The 22,340-nt window shown below is 44.0% G+C and overlaps 1 protein-coding gene and 1 long non-coding RNA gene across 5 annotated transcripts; both read right to left on the bottom strand.

Moving 5' to 3' along the window:
• Positions 1-247: 247 nt before the first annotated feature.
• On the bottom strand, positions 248-9,444 carry LOC117015656 (uncharacterized). Of its 4 annotated transcripts, none has more exons than XR_004421767.1 (5): positions 9,096-9,444; positions 6,907-7,138; positions 4,536-4,670; positions 4,092-4,188; positions 248-2,420 (listed from the first exon to the last, which is right to left on the bottom strand). It is a non-coding gene; the product is annotated as an uncharacterized LOC117015656 (long non-coding RNA). The 4 variants fall into 4 exon arrangements; XR_004421765.1 differs by having other exon boundaries at positions 249-2,420; positions 6,907-6,932; positions 7,039-9,444; XR_004421768.1 differs by having other exon boundaries at positions 249-2,420; positions 6,907-6,967.
• A 3,432-nt stretch (positions 9,445-12,876) lies between these two features.
• Positions 12,877-20,105, bottom strand: OCSTAMP (osteoclast stimulatory transmembrane protein). Its single transcript, XM_033095230.1, has 3 exons — positions 19,981-20,105; positions 16,271-17,273; positions 12,877-13,575 (listed from the first exon to the last, which is right to left on the bottom strand). Exons 1-3 carry the CDS (start codon positions 20,022-20,024, stop codon positions 13,177-13,179), a joined length of 1,446 nt encoding a protein of 481 aa, XP_032951121.1. The 5' UTR covers positions 20,025-20,105; the 3' UTR covers positions 12,877-13,176.
• Between the last annotated feature and the right edge of the window lie 2,235 nt (positions 20,106-22,340).

Genomic DNA, 22,340 nt, shown 5'->3' with positions numbered 1-22,340 from the left:
CAGTTTTAAAGTGAAAGATAATAAAATCCCATTCATAAGAGCAACCAAACCTTTGAAGAGACTAGGAATAAGTTTCACAGGAAAAGAGCAAGACTGGTACACACACACACACATACACACACACAAACACAAATACATACATTTATACATATGTATATGTTCACATATAGTATACACACACACACACACATACGCACGCACACAAACACATATACAGATGCCAATTTCACCAATTAGATAAACCCACTTGATTTTCCTTGGGGTGGAATGTATAATGTGGCAGAGGCCAGGAATGGGTTTAGGGAAAAGTCCCACTCATGGAAATCAGGATTTGAAGCGAAAACATTTCCTACGAACTGAATGGCAATCCTGACTTACTACATATATAAATATAACGTAATTCTAATTGGCATTACAGAGGCCTTTTTCTTTTCTCAGAATTTAGTAAGTGAATTCTAAAGAACACTTCTATGGACATGTTGATTAGAAAAAAAAATTGAAAGCCTGTTAGTTGACATAAGCAAACTACTGATAGAACAGGATATCAGGAACTACTAACAGGGAGACAAACACTATCAGACTTCTCTTTGCTGCTCAAATATGCTTACCTCTGCATGTTTCCCCCTACTGCAATTGCTGTTTTTTAACGTGGCTGCTGGAAGCTTCAGGATCACACATTAGCTAACTTATGTCCCTCTCCCATTATAAAGGTCTTAGGAAGGGCTTTCATTAGCTCAGCTTTATCTAACGCCCATCTGGGGTATACCCACTGTGAGAAGAGGATGGAGTAACATGGTTAGTTCTCTTAATGCTACCTCTGCAGATAAAGGGATCGGAGTCTGTTACTAAACTGTGCAGACAGTTAAAAGACAAAAACCAACCTGTCTAATCTGGGAATTTAAAACTGGGAAATTGTATTCAATTATCGCAGGAAAAATTGGTGTTGATTTGGAACCAAGAGAGGTTAGATCTTCATACCTTGCAACATACACTGTCAAGTAACAATGTCAAGAGAAATCAATTAATTTAATTTAAATAATGCTTGTCTCATTATTTTAAAAAGGAAGCATACTTAGCATGTCAGAAATGTTGAATGTTTCCACAGTTCACACTGAATGTTATACCACATTTATTAAATACACTTTTATTTTTTTCCTGTGTGAGTTCTCTATTAGAGTGAGGGTTGATTTATGGCAGAAAAGTTTTTCATATTAATTGATAAGATTTCACTCTTCTGTGCTTATGTAGGGTTAGCCTTGTGTAAACTATTTGATTTGTGTTCTTTTGGTCATTGCTTTCTTGGAATTCACTCTTTATGAGTTTTCTGATATAAGATGAAGTTTGATTTGTGACAAAATACATGTTTTCTCACATTTGTCAGTCACATGGTTTTTCCCGCATGTATTTTCTGATGTTCAGTGTGAGTCTACAACTGTTAGGTTTTCCCACACTTGATACCCTCAAAGGGTTTCTCTCTTGTGTGACTTCTCCAATGTACTCTGAAGGCTAACTGATGGCAGGATTTCCCACACTCATTACATTCATAGCTTCTCCATGATGTGAATTCGCTAATGTTCAATGAAGGAGAACTTCCGGCAGGTTTTCCCACATATACTACACTCGCAGGATCCGCTTCTGTGTGTGTTCTCTGATGGTGAGTGAGGGCTGCCTTTTGGCAGCAGGTTCTCTCACATTTGTTACTTTCATATGGTCTCTCCCATATAGTTCTCTGATGTTCAACAAGGTGTTGGGTTTTTGCCGATGGCATGTTCATGTTCATTACACTCATAAAGATTCTCCTTTGTGTGCATTCTCTCATGTGGTTTGACTTCATCATGAATGTTCTACCATATTTATTAAACACACATTTCTCTCCTGTGTTCTTTGATGTATAGACTGTTGACTTACAGCAGAAAAATTTTCCACATTCATTTCATACATAAGATCTCTCTCCTCTATTAGTTATCTGATGTGCAACGTGGGCTGATTTAATATATAAAAATTTTCTACATTGACAGCGTTCATCGGGTTTCTCTCCTGTAGGAGTCCTTCAATACACATTGAGAGCTGCCTCACAGGTTTTCCCACATTCCTTACATTCATTTGGTTTCCCTCTTCTGTGAGTTCTTTGATGAATAGCAAGGTAAGATTTCTGGATGAAGGCGTTCTCACATCCCTTGCATTCATAAGGTTTCTTCTCCATGTGCGACCTGTAATGTAGCTCAGTGAGGGCTGACTTCTGAAAAAGGTCTTTCCACATTCATTAAGCTCATAGAATTTCTCCCCTGTATGGATTTTCTGATGTACGATGAAGGCTATTTGTCAGTGAAGCTCTCCCCACATTCTTTGCATCCACAGGGTCTCTCTCCAGTTGAATTCTTTGGTGTCAAGTGAGGCTTGTCTTTACATGAAAAGTTTTCCTACAATCATTACAAACATAGGGTTTCTCCCTGTATGAATTCTGTGATGTAGGATGAGGGTGGACCTCTTAGAAAAGGTTTTCCTATAATACATTCATTACATTCATTTGGTTTCCTTTCAGAATGTACCCGCTTCTGTGTAATGAGGATTGCCCTTTTGAAGGTTTTCCCACATTTATCATATTCAAAAGGTTGTTTCGAAGTATGAATGATCTGGTGCAGAATAAGATCTTCATTTTGATTTCTGGCTTTCCTAATTGGATTTTATTTGTATTTTTTCATTCCAGAATGATATTTCTAACTGTAGAATGTAGTGGTTTCCCACATCCACTATATTTACGAAACCTTTAAAAAATAGCTTTTCTTTGCAACAATTACTTCTGAATTAGTTTTTAAATTGTTTCCACATGGATCATATTTATAGGTTATTTTTCTTGAGGGAACAATATTCATGCCTAGATTAGTCTTCCCCAACATATTAACTCTCTCTATAATCAGTGTTTTATTGTTGAAGAATACAATTTGCCTCAAATGTTTGCCTTGGATTTCCTTGTCCTTCTCTAAGACATCATCAACTTCTAGGAAGGAGCGCAATTAACAATAACTTGTGAGCCTTTACACATTTTACTATGAAATGAGAATACCTTACAAATGCTTTGTTGGGGGGACTGGACTTCAGGCCCAGCCTTTTAGGATTAAGAAAATTTCAAGTATAAATATCTCCTACATGGTTGATTTGGGAGGAAACAAAAAGAAAAGAAAAGAAAAGCAATCCACCTACACTGGCCTATTTAATAGCATGAAAAGAAGAGGAAACTAGCAAAGAATACAAGTACCTTTGACAAGGAAAAAGTAAAATAGTCACAGGGAACAGTAAGCACAAAGTATACTGCAAGTGTCAAGGAAGCACTTAGAGAAAGACAGTGAGACAATGAGACAAGGAGAAATGAATTTCAGAGGTCAGTATTATAAAGAAACAAGGAGGAGGGAGGAGGAGTGCATCTGATATTTTGGTAATGACCTGAGAACTTTGGGATCTGCACAGATAAAAAGGAGAAAGTGGGTTGAGCAGGACGGGGACTAGGGTGATGCAAGCACCAACCAGGCCTAGGGCACCTGCATGACCCTGAGAGTGACTGTCTTCTTAAGTTTGTTCCCATGGTGCCTTGTTTGCCTCACCCTAGTCCCCACCCTGGTGGGGCTGAGAATAGAAAGTGAAACTGAGTGATTTTTCAGTTACAGGATGGAGATAAAATTGGGAGGTAGCTAGACATAGCATGCAAATCAAGCAAGATTTATTTTTTTTAAGACAGATCTATGAATGTCTGAAGATATAACAAGGCTGTGACAATGGGGAGGGGGTCAGGTAGGCAACAGGGAATGCCACAGAAATAAAGTCCAAGGTGTAGTGAGGGAGGGACTAGACTCTAGGGAGACGTAACTTAGTGTCAAAAAGCTTTATAAGTTTTAATTAAAGAAGGAGTACATTTATTCAGGACAATATGTTTTAGGTATTTATAGCATGACAGGTAATCATCAATTACTTTCAAAGGTCTGGGGCCTATAAAAAGAGATTCCTGAGAAACATTACAAAGATGCCAACTATGAACACTAACCACCTTGGAACTCTCATTTCCACTGTTTCCACCTCCTCAGTTATCACTTACTCACCTGAGTAGTTCAGGGTTGAGAATTCCTCCACTATTCATGGTTCTTCTCCCTGCTCCAATTTGAAGATCACATTTGGTTTCCTAACACGATAGATACCCTGTTAGTGGGGAATAATAAAGAACGTGAACCAAGCTCTTTAGACTCAAGGATTCTGAAGGATGAAGTAAGTACAGCTTCAGAAACTGTGCAATGAAGATTCTATCAATGTCACTAAAGTTAGAACATTTCAGGAAAGGTGGGGGAATGGCAGTGAGTACACGTATATACATACACACACACACACACACACACACACACACACACACACACACACACTTCTACTGCCTAAAAGGATTTTAATCATCTTGCTCCCCTGATGCGTAAAGCTAAATACTTAAATCCCACATGTTTCTGTGACACAGCAAATGCATGCTTTTGGCAGTTACACAGGGAAACGGTACTCACCCACTTAGACTAGCTGCTATAGTTCTCTAGCATCACATCACATCACATCACATCACATCACAGGAGCCTCTGGCAGGGTCCAGGTGCTACCACTCCTCCTAGGAGCTCAGTCAGGTCACTGAATGAAACCGATCTCTGAAAGAGTATGTTTAATCTGAAGTAATTAGAATTTAGTGACATAAAATACACAGGAACATCAACTATAAGGAGACTGCTGTCATGGCTGATGGAGCTATAAAGAGATACTTTACGGGAGGGTAAAAAATTAGAAATATCCTGTCACTGTGTTCATTTTTTAAAATTAATTTTTAAAAATGTACTGAGCTTATACCATGTCCCTAGAACTATTCTAATTTCTCAGATGACTAACTCACATGCAATGCATGACGCTCAAGGAGTGTACATTCGATAGGGTGGCATAAATAGAAATATGTATCTTCAGTAAAGAGCAATGATGGACATATGTACAAGATAAAAGGTGAATCTCAAAAGGAGAAAGCTGGTTCCACTTTCTATTATCCGTCTTCTCTGAGGGGGTAATACTTTTATTCCTGAAACATCAATAGTGTGTTGATAGAGGGATGTGAGCATCAAGAAATACACGCAGGTATAAAACACACATGGAAAGTTCAGAGCACTACATATATCTTGGTATGAAAGGATAATGAGGAGCTGGATGGGGGCAGAGAAAAGAGGGACTTTTTTCTATAATTAACAGTCTTGAAATTTTTTGGATGGTACAACACATCAGTAAAATATGCATGTACCTACAACTACCACATACTTTTGCTTAGAAATTATAATGTATCTGAGTTACTTTAAGCTACATATTAGTATCAATAAAACTGAATTGCTTTCTCATTCTTTTAGCCAAAATACCAGTGTGAACAGAAGTCCCAGGGATTCCTGGGGTGCTCCCTATCCTTCCCTTTGGAGACCACTGTTGTGAATAATGGAAATCCATAAAGAGCTATTTGTTAGCAAGGACTGGCATTCTGTGATCAAATCTTTAGCTTAGAAGCAATGTTCTACAGAATAAGGGTTGGCAAACTACAGCCTCTAGGCCAAATCCAGCCCACAGAGAGCCAAATGGCCAGATCCATGTGTTTACACATTACCTATGAGTGCTTTCATGCTATCACAGCTGTGCTGAGTAGATCTGACAGAGACCATGCAAAATCTCTGGCCAGCAAAATCAAAAGAAGTTATTATCTGGTCCTTAAAGGAAACACTTGCTGTCTCATACTCTAGAAAAATGGAAAATGGCTTAAAGGTCAAATTAGAGGGGAAGAAAACTAGGACACCACTGTGAAACATGACCACAGGTCATTCCCGTGGGGGTGGGAAGGAGAGACTCAATCCTACATGATAAGGAGGAAGAGGAGTTGACCACTCACTCATAGGTTGTTAATTTCTTATGGCATTTCATCAACGATATAACAAAACAATGTTGAACAAAACAGTATTATTCAAGGACTTGTTGTATATTACAGTGAAATAACATAGCTACGGTATATAGCATGAAGAACCAAAATAATTTTGGAGGAGAGTATTTTGACTACATTCCGTAAAGCTAAAGATAAGAACTGTACACAAAAACACTCTAGTTAGGAATCTTGTTTTTCACATGGGATGTGAATCAGTGATTCTTAAACTACCTCATGTGTATACCTAAATGAGCAAGCGAGTAAATATAATGTAGACAGTAAGAACCGGGTTTATCCCCATCAGACAAAGCAGTTATAAAAAAGAAAAAGGGAAAACTAGAATGAGCCCTACAAAACAAGTGACCAATAAAGCATCAAGGCCATGAGAGACAAAGAAAGACTGCCCTATATTGCAGGAGGCTAAAGAGACATAACAACCAAATGCAATGTGGGATCTTAGATTGAATCCCTGAAAAAGAAATGAGTTGGGACAACTGGCAAAATTTGAGTAAGACAGATAATAATAGCACTGTATTAATGTTAACTCTGTTTTTGATCACTGTACTGTGCTTTGCCTGGATGTAAAAGTCATTGGAGAACGACCACATTTCTTTCACAACTGTTTTTGGCAAGACTGGCCTCTGTATCACTTATTCAAAGATCACCTAAGAAAATGTTCACATATAAACAACAGGACAAGCATACTCATGGCCAATGTAAGACCTGTCTCATATTGTCTGGGCCTTTCTGGCATAATTTGAATAAACCTATAGGAACATACAATTTCTGTATATTTATGTCAGCTTTCCAGTGTTGATCTGATTCTCTGTTCTCTGATGCTTAATTTTATATATTTCTACTATTTCATCTGAATGTACAAACTACTATAAGTCACTTTGAAATCTACTATAGAATGCGGGTAAGTAGATCCCTAAACAACTTACCTGGGATTTGTTCATTTTCGGATGCTCTTGAAAAAAAGAGCCAAGAATGGTGATCCCAGGGCTGGGTAAGGAAGAATGGGAAATGGAATCATGAGAAATCTGGCTAACATAGCAGCTCTTACAATTACCTACCAAGAAAATGGCCCACTTAAGAAGCTGGCCCTTTGACCAATCTGGTACTGGAAGGTACAGGAAACATGTTGATAGAATATCCACTTGTCCATTTACAATTCTGAAATGGTCACACAGAACTTTTCATACTGAGTGAATGTAAACAATTGTTCTCTATGAAGTACTGTCAATATATGCCTTTGAAAAAATGAAAAATAACCTGAGTCCAATAATAGATTGGGTGAACAAAACTGAATATATACAAAATTTAGAATATTACTGCAGCATTAAAATTGATTTTAGGATTAAAATATTGGCATGGGCAAATGTTGATATTATGTCAGTTACCTATTTTCCTATATTTTAGCCACTTGAGATCAGATAATCCAGGAGCTCAGAAAAAAGTGCTTTAGTATCTTTATCTTTTTGGTCTCCCTTACTTAAAGTTTCTCAAGAGGACCTTTTGCTAAGAAACGTGTTTTAACTTAAATGTGGTCGAGGACAGAGCCCTGACCTGGGAATCAAGAGACTAAATTCAGTTCCTGGCTCTCTCACTAGCAAACTTCATGACTGGATAAGCTATTTAGCTTCTAAGTCCTAATTTTAAAATAAGGCAGAAGTCATAGTTCAAAACAACTTCTCTTGACCTCCGTCATGTGATTCTGTTACGGTGTAATGCAGTGAATCCCAAGTGTGGTGATGGACATGGTCTGAGCAGCTCAGAATAAACAGAGATAGAATGGAGGTTGTAGGGAATGACGTGTGTTTAGGAGGTGATGAGAAATCATTTCCATAGCTATGCCTGGTACCCTTTCTTACAACCCACACACTCACAAATCCTCCAATAAAGTGTCTTTCCTTGTCAAATCTTCACCCTGCCCATTCTCTTCAATTGCAGCTCATATCTTTCTTCTGAAAGTTGAACACTTTGCTGAGCTACAATAATCAACGGTCTCTGAAAATGGTGTTACCACCCAGACTATGCTCATTCTGGGGAGGAAAATTCTGGCCCAGTAACACCTGAAGATGTTCCTTTCTGGGATTCTGCTTCCACGCTGAAATTCTAGGGTGAATTTTCAGTTCCGAAATACGTTCTTCCAGGTGTGATTCCTGTTCCTGGGGCCTTCTGCTTTTTACTTCTGGTTTTGTTTCAAGGTGGGCGTAGGGGCCACATTTCCATCAGTTGGAACCTACACTTGGAGTCCCAAGGGGCAAATGCCTTTTCTAACATCTAATCGAGATGCTTTGGAGTGAAACAACACTACAGAAGGCAGGAAAAAACTAGAAGACTCAGTTATGCCTTGTGACCTAAGAAAATAGGTCAAATAGTTTGATTATCAAAATGTATAGCTTCACAATATAGAACTGCTTCACTGTGCCAGAGAAAACCCAATGGGTGTAGGAAGCGGGGAATGTATATTATAAAGACCATGAGACTAGGAGTAAAATAAACCTTGTTTTAAAACTGAAGTCGTTCACCAGGGAGTAAATGACTTTCTCTCTCGGCACATGAGGTTTTTAAGCGTGCTCCCACAGGGGTGGTAATGCCAGCCACAGTCTTGAGTACTGAGTGAGACATCTAAAAACCTGTGTAACATCGATGGCAGGGGACACTTATCGGGAGCGCAACACACTGATCTTCACAAGCGCCATCTCATTCTACCTCAGAACCACCCTATAAGGCAAGTATTATTCCTATGCTCGTTTGACAGATGAGGAAAAAAGGTTACTCTAAATAACATGCGTAGGACCTGATATGAACCCAAACATCAAGCTCTTAAAACTTCATTCAACGCTGTGAACACCTCCTCTCTCCCACCCTCAAATCCTTCATTGAACACTGTTTCCAGTCAAATCAACGCCCTGGCCATTCCCTTCAACTGCAGTTCACAGCTTCCGTCTAATAAAGACTTGGTATAAAATAACTAATATAACTAATATAACATGTAATTGTCATAATACAGTTGTATTCCTTCCCTTCTGCGTTCTAGTACTTTTCGACCCAGCCCGCAGGCTGCAGATCCAAGAGCATCAATGGAACTTCCGGAATCAGATTTCAGCCATTTGGCTGCACAAACCTTCCACCTTCACAGAGCCCCTTCTTCAGGCAAAAAAGGGAAGCACAGAGCGCACGCCATGAGGCCTGCAAGTCAGGAGCCCAGCGCGGCCCTCGCCGCCTTTCTGCGGGACCATGGGAAACGCGCTTCAGGTGCTTCCTCCAGAGGGACGCGGGGAGAGCCCGAGTCCACCCTCCGCAGACCGCGGCCAGCTCCGCTCAGCCCCACCCTTCCCTCCGAGCCCCGAGGCTCGAGCTTCCGCAGACTTTCCTCTAACTTGCGGGTGCACCAGCTTCGCCTCGAGTTCGCATCCGGCCAGGTGACGCCGAAACGAGGACTTCTAGAGACTGCCTTACTCCCCGCCGGAAAAGCCTGGAGAACCGGAAACAGCGCCCAGGTAGAGACCCGAAGGGCACACGCGCAGAGGAGGCTTCCGGGCGCCCTTCCCAGGATTCCCCAAAGCACGTCGGATGCCTTTCCCGACTACATTCCCCATAAGGCACCTCGGCGGCGCCCCTAGCTGAGGGATCCTTTGAAGAGCTTTTGCATTAATGATGGGGCTTGGTTGATTGCTATGAACCATTAATACAAAAAAAAAAGTTGCCTATTGATACCTAAGAGTATTTTCTTTTTAAAAAACCGTGGATGCTGCTGAGATTTTTATCTAGTGGGAGCTTTCTTCAAAAGAAACTTAAAGATTAAAAAAAATAATAAAAAAAATAAGAGAATGAAGAAAAAAAAGAAACTTAAAGAGTGGTGGTAGACTAAAATTTGCTTTTAAAAAATTATTTTTCAATATATGATTTTTCAGCATACCAGTTACATTTACACAGATACTTTTATAAGCATGGTCACTGAAGCATGGTTTATAATAGAAAAAAAAAAGGAAACAACCTAAATATGCATTGGTTGGGAGTAACTAGATAAATCATGGCGCATGTACACAATGAAATGTTGTGCAAGCACTAAGAATGAATAAGGTTATTTATATGTTGCAATAAAAAATGCCCATAATATTCTCCTAAATGAAATAAGACAAAAGGCAAACAAATATATGAAGCATAATTCTAGTATGATTAGATAAAGATACGTACTTTTAAATACATATGACTATAAATTTAGAAAGATATTCTCCAAAATGCAACAATGGTAATCCATGGGATATGAGATTGTTTAGGAGGAAGAGGGACTTCCACTTGTGCATCTATATAGTTTTTCTATGGAGTAGTAAAATGAAAGGATATAAAGGCATTCTTAGCTATTAATTGAATTTGAATTTCAAATATGTGTGTGTGTGTGTGTGTGTGTGTGTGTGTGTGTAAAGAGAGAGGATAGAACACACACACAGATCCTCGTTGAGATAAGCACTGAAGAAAAGACTGGAGTAAAAATATTAAATATTCATCACTTATAGATATAGGTTTATAGGTAAGTTTTATTTTTGATGTTAAGTATTTTCCTTTTAAAGTCGTTCTTTAGAGTTTCAATAACTTCTGTCTGTCCTCAAATCATCCCTTCTACCATCTTGCCATGCATAGTAGTTTGATAGTACTGCAGTAAAAAAGTACCACAGACTGGGTTGCTTAAATAGCAGAAATTGATTCTCTCACAGTTCTGGAGGCTAGAAGTCTGAAACCAACGTGTCAGTAGGGTTGGTTTTCTGAAGGCTGGCAGGGTGATTTGTTCCAAGCCTCTCTGCTAGCTCCTTGTAGCCTCAGGCATTGCTTGGCTTGGAGATGGTGTTCTTCCTGGTCTTCTCAGCATCTTCCCTTTGTATGTGTTTTGTCTCTGTGTCCAAATTCCTCCACCCCTTTTGCTTGTAAGGACACAGTTGTAATAGATTATGGTCCTCCCAAGTGACTTCATCTTAACTTGATCATCTGCAAAGAACTTATTTCCAAATGAGGTCACCTTCACAGGTACTGAGGGTTAAAACGTCTACATCTTTTAGGGAGACAACCAATAATTTTCCTGTGAGCTCTATTAGAATAAAATTAATTATGACCTCATAGTTACTTTGACATATGTATGGACATCTCTCTTCAGAGTTCTTTGGTCAATGTGACATAAGTGGGTCTTGGAAGAGAAGAAATCCATGCACTGAATCTCGGGCAAAGTGAGTGATCTCAGGCTGATCGCAGCATGCAGGTGGTGCTCCAATGAACATTTATTGAAAGAATGGTTTTTATAAAAAAGAGGGGAAAATACTGCAAGGATGTGGAGGAACAGGGAAAGTGATAGAGAGGGGGATGGGATCTGAGTTCTATAGCTTCCCAGGTCCCCAATTCTAGGGCTCAACCCTGGCCAGCACGGAGCTCAGGGACTGGTTCCCAGAAATGATGAATTAGTCAGGATAGTCTAGAGGGAGGGAGAGGAAGAAAGGGAGGGGAGCGGAAAGAAGGGAGGGGAGGGGAGAAGAGAGGAGAAAATGTGGGATGGAGGGAGGGAGGCTAGGGAAGAGGAAGAAAATGTAAAAAGGCAGATCCGCAAGCAGATATTGGACAATGCAGTTTCCAGTGTGGCCAGTAGGGGACAGTGTTAGCACGGGGCAGCCGACGTTGACGACCAGGATGAACTTTGTTGCCCAGGGAGAAGGCTCCCACCACTGTTGATCTGGGTCAGGTCATCTGTGGTGGACATCTGTTGTTGGGTTTTTTGTTTTGTTTTGTTATGATCCTCCTGACATCCATACTGTCTTTTTCTGATAACAAGCACTTCAATTTTCCTTTGGGGAACTACCCCACTCCCATTAAGGTCTGCCTCATATACTCACACAGGCTGTACACTGCACAACTCCAGAGAATCTGTCCATTTAGACTGGTGCTCACTGGAATTGAGCAGTGCCCAACCTGTACAACTGTCATTGTCAGCCATTGAATGATGGCCCAATAGCTTACCCATCCTGCTCCTGGCCTAAGTAGAGCAGATTCATTCTGACATGGATTCTGTGAAGCAACTGCCCACTAACTCCTCCTATGTGGAAATTGCTACACCTCTGGAACCCAGGGGAACTATAGCCGTGGGAGAGGGGCCATTGGCCAGACAGGAGCTGTGGCTGTAGGTAATGGAATGTGATTTGGGCCCAATAACAGCCCAGAGGGCTACAGAAACCAGTATCTCGACCTCTCTCTCCCCTCCCCCTTTGGCTGACCTGCCAGTGCCTCCCATTGGCTAAGTCCAGCTGTCATAGGGCAAGGGAGCCGGTGTGTTACGACTCACAGACTCACAGAGGTCAGACCCCTGTGAAAGGGAGCAGGTGACAGAACGATCTAGAGGGAAAAACAAGGAGCACCAAGCCCACAGAGTAGAGGGTTGTGATTTATTATAACTTCGATGGGGATAGAGTTGCCAGATAAAGTCCAGGTTCACCTGGACTTTGAATTTCCAATAAACAACAAATACAGGCCAGTCTAAGTATGTTTAGCATAGGTATAGTACGTCCCAAGGACACGAAACTCATATTTGTTGTTGATCTGAAATTCAGATTGAAGCAGGTGCCCTGTATTTTCATTTGCTAAACCTGGCAACCCTAGATTTGAAGCCCCTAAAGGAATGTGAAGCAAAGGAGTAATGTGATCTAATTTAAGATTTAATAAATACCTGTATTTATAAGATCAAGACAATTTTGGATTACTATCAATAAGTTCAGAGGATTCAGAGGCAAACAAGTAAGTTCCAGGAGCGCTTACACACCTTCATGATGGGAAGTATTCACTAATGAGGTAAAGCAGTGAATGCAGGTGAGAGCCTTCAGCGACTCCCCCTGGCCTGGAGGAACCGTGAGGCGAGAGCGAGCGGATCACGCAATCACGGATCTCCACGCTTCCATATCTTCATCTTGCTTAACCTTTTCTGTTTATGGAGGCCTTTCAGGTCCAACATCTCATCCCGTTCTTACCACATTCCTGTGTGGAAAGTAGCTCACATCGTTGTTATTATGCAGTCATTATGCAGATGTAGAAACTGAGGCTCAGAGAGGTGTAGTGACCTACCCAAGGTCACACAGGGAGGCAGCAGAAGGGCCAAGGTTACGACTCAGGTCTGTGCCCCTCTTCTCCAGGTCTCTCTGTGGTTCTAAGTGTTCAGTATGCAGTAGGTCTCTCTATCTACGCTGGGTGCTTGCTGGTAGGCCCAGATGTTGGGAGAAGGAAGAAGTCCCCAGAGGCAGCTGCTGGCGTCGGTGCTTGTCATATCTTCGCTGGAGCCGGGCATGAAGGTGGTGGACCCTCCTTGCCTCCTGGGCCGTGAAGAAGGAAGCTGCAATGGTGTGCCGAAGGCGGCGGGCATAGGTCTCCAGGAGGACCGTGGAACAAGCCAGGAGCTGCAGGACCCCCGCCGCCAGGGGGGCAACCAAGGGGGGGCGTTGGGCGGGCAGCAGCGGGCAGCTTGGGGAGGTAAAGCGGAGCTCCCACTGGAAGGAATTGTGAGTGGAGAGGAAGGGGTTCTCTACAGGCGGCTGATTGAAGAGGAAGGGGACGAAGCCCAGGACGGTGTATGCAGCCTTCATAAAGGAGAAAAAGGCAAAGTCAACAGACAGACACTCCAGCCATTCCCTGTCCCTCACCACTTACAGCCACTTGGCAGGGCTGGAGGAATCTAACCTTCTGTCATCTACAAAATGGGCACAGAAGTAACCCTTGCCTTCTGGAGTTTGAGGAGAATCAAATGAGATCAGAAGTCTGAAACAGGCTGTTGTTTTTGCCAAACAAAAAGCACCGTACAAGTGCCATGTTTATTATTACTCCCTTTGAAGAGTAATAATTTATATCACTCTTCAAACAATTTACTCTTTAAAGAGTAATTTTATTATTACTCTAATTTAAAGAAAACAAGTGAATGCTTAGGAGGCATTTACTCTTTGTTGAGCCCTTAGTGAATGCTTCAGATGCCTTTTTCATCAAACAAGCACAGTCTAAGATGGGGAAGCTAAGGTCACGCAACGGGTTACATATGACGACCCAGGGGTCAGCCCCAGCCAGGGTGGGTCCCACTACGCTTCTCAGGCTCTACAATTTCCATGGAGTATGATGGAGTGAGGAAGAATGGTGTCTAGACAGGCAGGCAGGTCAGAGGTTAACCCTTTGAACTTGGGAGCCAGACTTCTTGGATTGGATCCTGGTTCTGCCCAGGAGCCAACTTCTCCATCAGGCACAGTCCTAGGCACCACAATACTTTTAGGGGCCTACGAACATGTTTCATTTTCTTTTAAAATCAGAATTTAAACAGGAACTTTTAAGTTGGAACTATGTTTCACGACATAATATTAATGCATTTGTGTTTATACCAACGTCATCATTAACATTTCTTTTTATGGAGAAAGGAGTCCAGGAAAGCGGACATGCCCAAGACCCCAAAAAGTCACAGTGCAGCCCTGGTTCTGCCACTTACAGGTTGGATGAATTTGGGCAAGTTCCCTAACTTCTCTGAGCCTTCGTGTCTCCATTGGTAAAATGGTGAGGACAGTAATTCCTATCTGACAGGACCACAGTGACAATTAAATGAGTTATCTTATTTCATCAGTTCTGGGATTCACTTTTTTTTTTTTTCCCATTTGAACACCTTGAGACCAGGATGTGTCTTCAAATCAATAGGACTCGGAACTGCTTTCAGCAGTTCTGACGATACAAGCGTTGTGAGAGGATCAGAGGGTGCCAGCATCCAAACTGTGGAGTGGGTATCTGCAGCTTGGAAGAAAATTCTGGAAATGATAGTGGAGTCTCATCAGTGCTCTTTAAGGCACAGAGAACAATATTGGGTGAAAAGCCACAGATACCAACAACTCAGCCAGACTCCTTCAGAAGAGTCAGGCTTGAGTGGGAGGACGTTTTAGGAAAACCTTCATACAATAGCTTCGCTATTTTTCTTGTTATCCGTGCATACAAAATATATGGTAAAATAAATCTATGTTAAATAGTAAGTGAACTATTGTACGTAAATACAGTGAAAGTTCTAAATGACAAGAAGGCATTGTATCATGGTTTAATTGGCAGCATTTGCGTTCCTAATGAGACATGAAGTGATAGGGTGACTTACAATCAATGGCCTCTTAGGTTTGTTGAAATACAGTAAACGAGGTAACACACTTGGGACATGGCCTGCCACATTTCTTTATTGTGACCTATGGTAAGAAGTGCATTATGTAGCACCTTCCAAGCATAGATTGTATTGCGATCGAAGAAAAATTTCATAAAGCAATACATGCCCTGCTCACCTACAGTATACTCTAATATATTTCTAGTCTATTCTATTTCATTAAAAAAAGAGATGACCATGACCCCCTAAATTGACTTTATGCAATTTGAAAAACATCTTCCTAGTATTAAATTAGTTCTCAATAAATGTTAGCTAAGAATATTTTTAGCTCAGGGTATGACATGTCGTTATGTTTTATGCCAAGGACTTTTGCGTGAGATCTCACCGTTAAAAATAAAAAGATCTGTGGCCGAAGAAAATGTCAAAAACCACAAACCCTGATGAGATAGTAAATATATCCAAGAGTAAATAGATAGTAAATATTTTATGTATAACTACTCCAATAGTAAATATTTTAGGCTTTGCTGACCGGACAGTCTCGGTTGCCATTACTCAACCTTGCCTTTGGAGAGCAGCCACGGACAGACAATACACCAACACATGGCATGTAAAACTTCATTTACAAAGCCAGGAAGCTGGCAGGACTTGGCCCGTGGGCCGCAGTTGGTGAACTCCTGATCTTGACCATTCTCGAGCCCTCCTCCCGTCCTCCTCACAGGTGGGAGCTATGAATAACAGCCAGTATTTCCTAAACATGTCCTGTGTGGCGTGGGGCTTACTGTAGGTACTTGGAGAGACTATCACATTTTAAGATGCACAATAACCTTGCAGGGGAAGGAAGATTGATCTGATTTGTACAAGTGAGGAAAAGGTGGCCAGGACATGCTGCCAGGTGTGAAAAGAGTGACTTTGGTGGGGGAATTGTTTTCAGGTCTCTGGATATCAGTATTTCCACCTGAACTAGGGGGTGAAAACAGAAGCCACTGCGTCAGGCTGTGGTGGGAATTCAATGAGTCCATCTGTGGACGCCTCAGGGTCCCAGAGCCTATCCCAGGGCTAGGACTTGAAGGTAAGTAAAATTCAAGTGCAACCCGAGGACGTAAGGAACCCTACCCCGCCCCTCAAGGCAATGACTACGTCTGCCTTCCCATCATCCCACTTACATCATATTTGACCGTGAGCGTGATGGGTACAACGGGCAGCTTCTGAGCCCAGTCCACGGCTGCCTGTGCCAGGAGGAAGGCCACGTGGTCCGTGGCCACCGTCACGGCCGTGGCCATCAGGAGCAGGGTGAGCGGCCCGAGCCTTAGGAGACAGCTCAGCAGCTCCCCCTGGGAAAGCCTCGGCCAAGTGGCCCGGAGCAGCCAGGCTGGTGGGGAGGCCAGCAGGTGTGTGGCCCGGGCCTCTTCCAGCTGATGAGCCAACTGCCGTGTAGCATAGATGTTATCAAAGCACAGGTCAGTCAGGTAGCAGTGGAGGTACCAGGCCGAGTCCACCAGGAGGCCCAGCATAAGGAGCCCTGTGACCACCCGCTGGGTCGCCAGTGCTGCTAACTGGGCCAGGGACTCTACGCCCGAGAAGTCCTCCAGGACCTGCTGAGTGACCCTGAGCATGTGCAGTCGGAAGATGGAGCCGTTGCCCTGGACCTGGAATGTCAGGCCTTGGCTGCCCACTGGGCTGGTGGGACTCAGAGCCCTGGATGCTGTGTGCAGCTGGTGAGTGGTGTTGAGCAGACTCTCCAGGGAGCCCTCAGTGACACACCTCAGCACCTGCCCAGCTGCACCCATGTTGGCCAAGACATTGGGCACCACAGTGACAGCCAGGGTGGCAGTACTCCAGGATAGCAGCAGGCGGCGGCCCTGCTCCGTGCCCAGGGTAGGCACACTGAGTGCAAACAGGCAGCGAGCAGGAGGCACCAGGCCCAGGCCCAGGAAGACCAGGAGGCCACAGACAGTGGCTATCGTGGCTGAGGGCCCCAGAGGATAAAACAGTGAGGACACCAGCCAGTGGTGAGCCAGACATGCCCCAGCCACAGCCAGGGAACCACACAGGAGGAGCTGGGTGAGCAGCTGGCCACAGTTGGCTGGGATAGGCTGAGAGAAGGCAACCCAGGCAGCCTGCAGCAGGGCAAGGGCCTTGCAGAGTCCCACGTGCCAGAATCTCCACCTGCACACAAGGAAATTGGGGAATCCTCTATCAGGAGGGTAGGGGGTTGGGTCTGCCCAATGGCCCTGCCCCACAAACCCTTCAGCTGCTAACAGTCTCCACCCCTTTAGCCACAGGGGTGGACACTATTCCCAGGTGGGCCAATCAGAGAACCCACCCCAAACCCACATGACCTAAGCTGAACCAATCAGAGCCTCCCTCAGGATTATTCTCACTGGAGTTGTCAGGGAAGAGTCTAGTCCATGTAGTTCCTGACGATTTGAGGGTGAATGTCTAGGATGCTTGCATCCATAATTCCAATTTTGTGAGAGCAGCTGGGCCAAGGGAATGAAAGAGTTATGGAGAAAAGCACAGATGAAAGAGATGAGAGAGAGAGAGAGAACTAAAGAGAGACACTATTCCCTTGAATTCATAGACTTGGCTGGCTCACTGTGTGACTCTGAACATTCCTTCTTTATGGACTTCAGTGTCTCCTCTATAATTGGGGGAAGGAGAGTGGATCTGTTGACCTCTGATGAGCTTTTCTACTCCATTTTCCTTATATTTATTAATTCAACAGATATTTACTAAGCCACTGCTATGTGCTAGCCATTGGAAAAACAGGAATGCATAAAGCAGATAAGAATCCCTGCCCTCCTAGAGCTGACACTAAAGACTGAATGCAGAAGAATGGTAAGAAGAGGTTGGATGCTAGATACATTTTGTTGGAAGAGCCAACAAGACGGACAGACTGATTGGCTGTGGGTGTGAGAGAAAAAGGAGTGTCAGGGATGGCCAGGAGTTTCGGTGCCTGAGCAACTGAAAACATGGAGATGTTGTAGCTCATATGGAAAATCCTGTGGTTGAAGCAGGTTTGAGTGGACGGGGAGTGCAGTCCTTCAGTCAGAAGTCTTACATTTGAGGTGCCAATTTAGCCATTCAGTGGAGCTGTTGAATATGTGGTTGGAAACACGAATCTGGAATTAAGAAGGGCGATCAGGCCAGAGATAAAGAATTGGGTGTCGTTGGTTTATAGATGGCATTTAAAGTCATGGAGCAGAACAAGGCCGGGTGTTGACTGGGGGGAAAGCGATCCAAGGACTGAACCCTCACACTTCAGCGTTAACAGGTTGAGAGATGAGGAGGAACCAGCAAAGGAGACCAAGAAATCAAGCAATGTGGTGCTTGGGAAGCCAAGTAAATAAAATGTTTCAAGAAGAAGGGAGTGATCAAATATGTCCAATGCTGCTGATGGGTCAAGAAAGATGAGGACTGAGCAATGAGCGTTGGATTTAGCCACGTGGAGGTCACTGGTGACTTGGATAAGGGCAGCTTGGTGACCAAAACCTAACTAGAGTGGGCCCAGGAAAAACTGCAGGAGAAGAACGTGAGACACAAGGGCAGACAACTATTTCAAGTCTTTTTTTGCGGTAAAGGTGCAGAGAAATGGAGCAGTAGCTGATGGGGAAAATGGGACAAAGAGAGTTCATTTAAGATGGAGGAAATGCCAGTAGATCTGCAGGTGGGAGATCCAATCAAGAGGGGGACATTGATGAAGGGGAGGCTCGCTGGAGTGATCTCTGGTGGGTGGCAGGGTGTGAGACTGAGAATACGAAAAGTGGGGTGGGTCTTAGAAAGACACAAGGGCCGTTCATGCTTAATAGCAGGTGGGAAGGCAGAGGAAATGGGTACAGATGATGGTGAATGGACAGGCCATGTGTGGGCGCTTACGTATCAGCATCATCTGATATACAGAACACAGCAATGGTTAAGAGCATGATTCTAGACTGCCTGGCTTCAAATCCCCACAGCACCACTCACCATCTGTGTGATCTTGGTCAGGTTTCTTAACCTCTCTGTGCCTCAGTTTTCTCATCTGTCAAATGGTGCAATAAAAGCAGTACCTCATAGGGTCATGTTGTGTCTGGCACATAGTAAGTACCGTGTCAGCTATTATATCTGTCATTAGCGCATCCTCCAGGCAGGGACTTGGTCTCTTTTGATCACTGATAGGTCCCTAGAATTGCATCTGCCAGGTAGTGGGTGTTCCATAAATATTTGTTGACTGTAGCATGCTTGCTTCTGTTTGCTCAGGATAGCAGGAAGCGAGGTCGGCACTGATGGAGAGGATGCTGGAGGAGGTGATGGAAGCTTGACGATAAAAGAGAAGGTGTAAAATAGTTGTCTGGGCAAGTAAATGAACTGGGGAGATGACACGCGTGGTGGGCAGTATGGAGGGCCCACTTGACATTAGAGATAATGAAATACGGCCTTCCTAGCCCCTGAAGGCCTTTTAATTTGGGACTAAACCCCCTCCTACTGTATAATTGGTATTCAGAACATGGTAGCTATTAAAATAATAGTTAATATGAACAATATTGGAAAGGAAAACCAGTTCTAGGTCATTTGGATACCAAGGCTTGTGCTAAGTGTTGTCAATGATAAGGATTTTAGCTGCCGTTTATTAAGAGCTTACTCTGAGCCAAGCACAGTAGCAAGTCCTGTGCATGCATTTGCTCATTCAATTCTCACAACAGTCTTGCAGACATTATTCTTCTTCTCATTTTACAGATGGGGAAACTGAGGCTCAAAGAGGTGAAGATTTACCCAAAGTCAGGGAAATCCTCTGCAGCCAGGGAATGGCAGAGCTTGAGAACTCTGTTCATCCCCATGGTGCCTGACTGTTTTCTTGCCTGTGGCCCCCAGTGTCCAAGGTCCCCAGACCTACCCGGTCCTGATGAGGTACTCAGCTGTCCTCCAGACGGCCCTCATGCTTCCTGAATAGCAGCAGATCCAGGCAGGCAGTCTTAGGCAGCGATGGCAGGTGGAAAGGAAATGGGGGAAATTGTGTCCTCTAGGACTTGGGAAACCCTGTCACTTCTGCTTTTCTGCTCTTAATTAAGCCCTCCTGATCGCCTTGTCCCGCCCTGCCTGGACCCACCTCCCAAGGGGTTGGGCAAGCTGCCTCATCCTCTTCAGGCTGGCAGGAGTGGGTGGGAGGTGTGGGAGGAGACAGAGAGAAAGAGCCTTTTCCAAGTAAAGTCTCTAAGCCTGATATTAGGGGTGGAATTAGTCCCATTTCACAGAGGAGGAAACTGAGGCTCATGAAAACCATATGGCTCATTATTGGTAGTGTAGCACTAGAACTCCAGTGGGTTTCCCTTTTCCCTCACCCTCCACAATTGTGTGCTGCAGGGGCAGCCTGATCCCAACTCTTAGGGGATGGGTTCCCACGGGAGACAGCTGGACCTCTGCTAAGACTCTCCTCCAACCATCAGTGGCTCAGGTCTTTCTCTCCACCTCCCTTCCTGCCATTAGCCCAATGTGGACTTGGCTTCAAAGCACAGTTCTGTCCCTCCCTAGCTGTGTAATCTTGGTCACCTCGGGCAGGTGACCTCATCTCTCTCTCAGTCTCAGTTTCCTCCTCTTAAAAGAGAGTAATCATGATAACAGTTAACATTTATTGCTATGTATCAGACACGCTTCGAAACAGTTTCTATTCAAATTCACTGCATCTTTACATTCAATAACCCTTTGTGGTAGAGACTATTATCATTTCTATTCTTCAGTTCAGAAAACTGAGACCCAGAGAGTTAAGTCCCTTAACCAAGCCATTCAGCTAGTAAGAGGCAGAGCCAGGATTTATACCCAACAGCCCTGCTCGAGTTGACTGGTCTTCCACTGTGCTCTACTGATGTGGAGGGAAGAATTCACAAGACTCATGCTTCTGGCACTGCACATAGTAGGCACTGCACGTAGTAGGCACTCAATAATACAGGTATTCCCTGCATACACTCGGCTGCAGTCATTTCCCCGCAGGTACATTTCTAGGCTGTTCTGAATGCCAGTCCCTACCTAGAAAGCAGACACTTCTCCCCCAGCATCTCTGCACCCCATCACTGCTAGTAGGACTGCCTCTTCCAGGAGGCCTCTCCTGTGAACCCAGCCCTCCACCCTGCAGGATGGGCCAGTTAGGGGTGCACACTTAAGTGCAATACCAGACTCCATGTCATTTTCCCTTATAAGGACATGTTGCCTGGGTCACTTGCCCAGGCCTAAAAAAGGGTGTCCTGTGGCCCAGAAAGGGGAAGTGTCAATCTCATAGTCACACAATTGAATGAGACACCTGTGGCCCTCAGCAGGCCTAACACCATTCCCAGATCACAAGCCCCTCCAGGAAGCCAGGCCAGGTGCCACGTCTGCAAAGAACTGGGCACGCCAAGTAGACCAGGAGCAGGAAATGCACATGCCCGTGGGGCTGGCCAGCTAAGGTTAAGAGCACAGCAGTCCAGATGGAAACAGAGGTGCATGGCCATGTGTAGACCCCTTCACAAAAGGCAGCTTCTACTCTGCTCCAGCTAAGGGTTGGAGCCCCCTGAAAATAAGGCCCAATGTTACCTGATTTTCCACTTACTGTGTGTGCTGTGTGACCTTGGGCAAGACACTGTCCCTCTCTGAACTTGTGTGGACTCTGCTATGATGAGAGTACTAGTACCTACTTCTTAGGGTTGTCTGAGGATTCAATGAGATAATATATATAGGGTGCCCAATAAACAATAAATAAATGCTCCTGCCCTGGGCTGATGGCTCTGCCTGAGTGTGCCCAGGCTGCTCAGACTTGACTGTGCAGGCCTCTGTGAAGCCCACGGGGCAAGATCCCTGATCAGGCTCCCATCACACAGGAAATTTCAGGGTGTTGTGCTGGTCAGAGGGGAGCAGTCCTGGAAGACACTAGCATTTGCCCAGTTTCTGCACTGGCAGTAGAAGCTGATTGGTTATTTCCAAAGGCCTCCGGTAAATGTAAGATTTGGGAGGATGGGAGCATAGGAAGAGAAGGGGCAGACGGTATTTTGGCTTTTCTTACTTCTGCCTAAATAAGGATGGGCTGACTCCAAGGCCCACACCATCCGGAGGGGGCTTCTGAATCACCAAAATAGAATCAGCTTTGTTGAGGGGGAGTTTCTGGGTAGAGGATTCAGAGCCATAAGACCAAACAGGAAGAGGAAGTGGCAAGCCCTCAGCTCTAGAATCAGAATCAGAGGTCCGTAGACTATTAGAGTCATTGCATTTTACAGTCTGTGGGCGTAG

The sequence above is a fragment of the Rhinolophus ferrumequinum genome, chromosome 23 (genome assembly GCF_004115265.2).
Source record: "Rhinolophus ferrumequinum isolate MPI-CBG mRhiFer1 chromosome 23, mRhiFer1_v1.p, whole genome shotgun sequence".
Lineage (NCBI taxonomy): Eukaryota > Metazoa > Chordata > Mammalia > Chiroptera > Rhinolophidae > Rhinolophus > Rhinolophus ferrumequinum.
The sequence above is the reverse complement of the archived record's forward strand: the minus strand, read 5'-3'. Positions and strand labels throughout refer to the sequence as shown.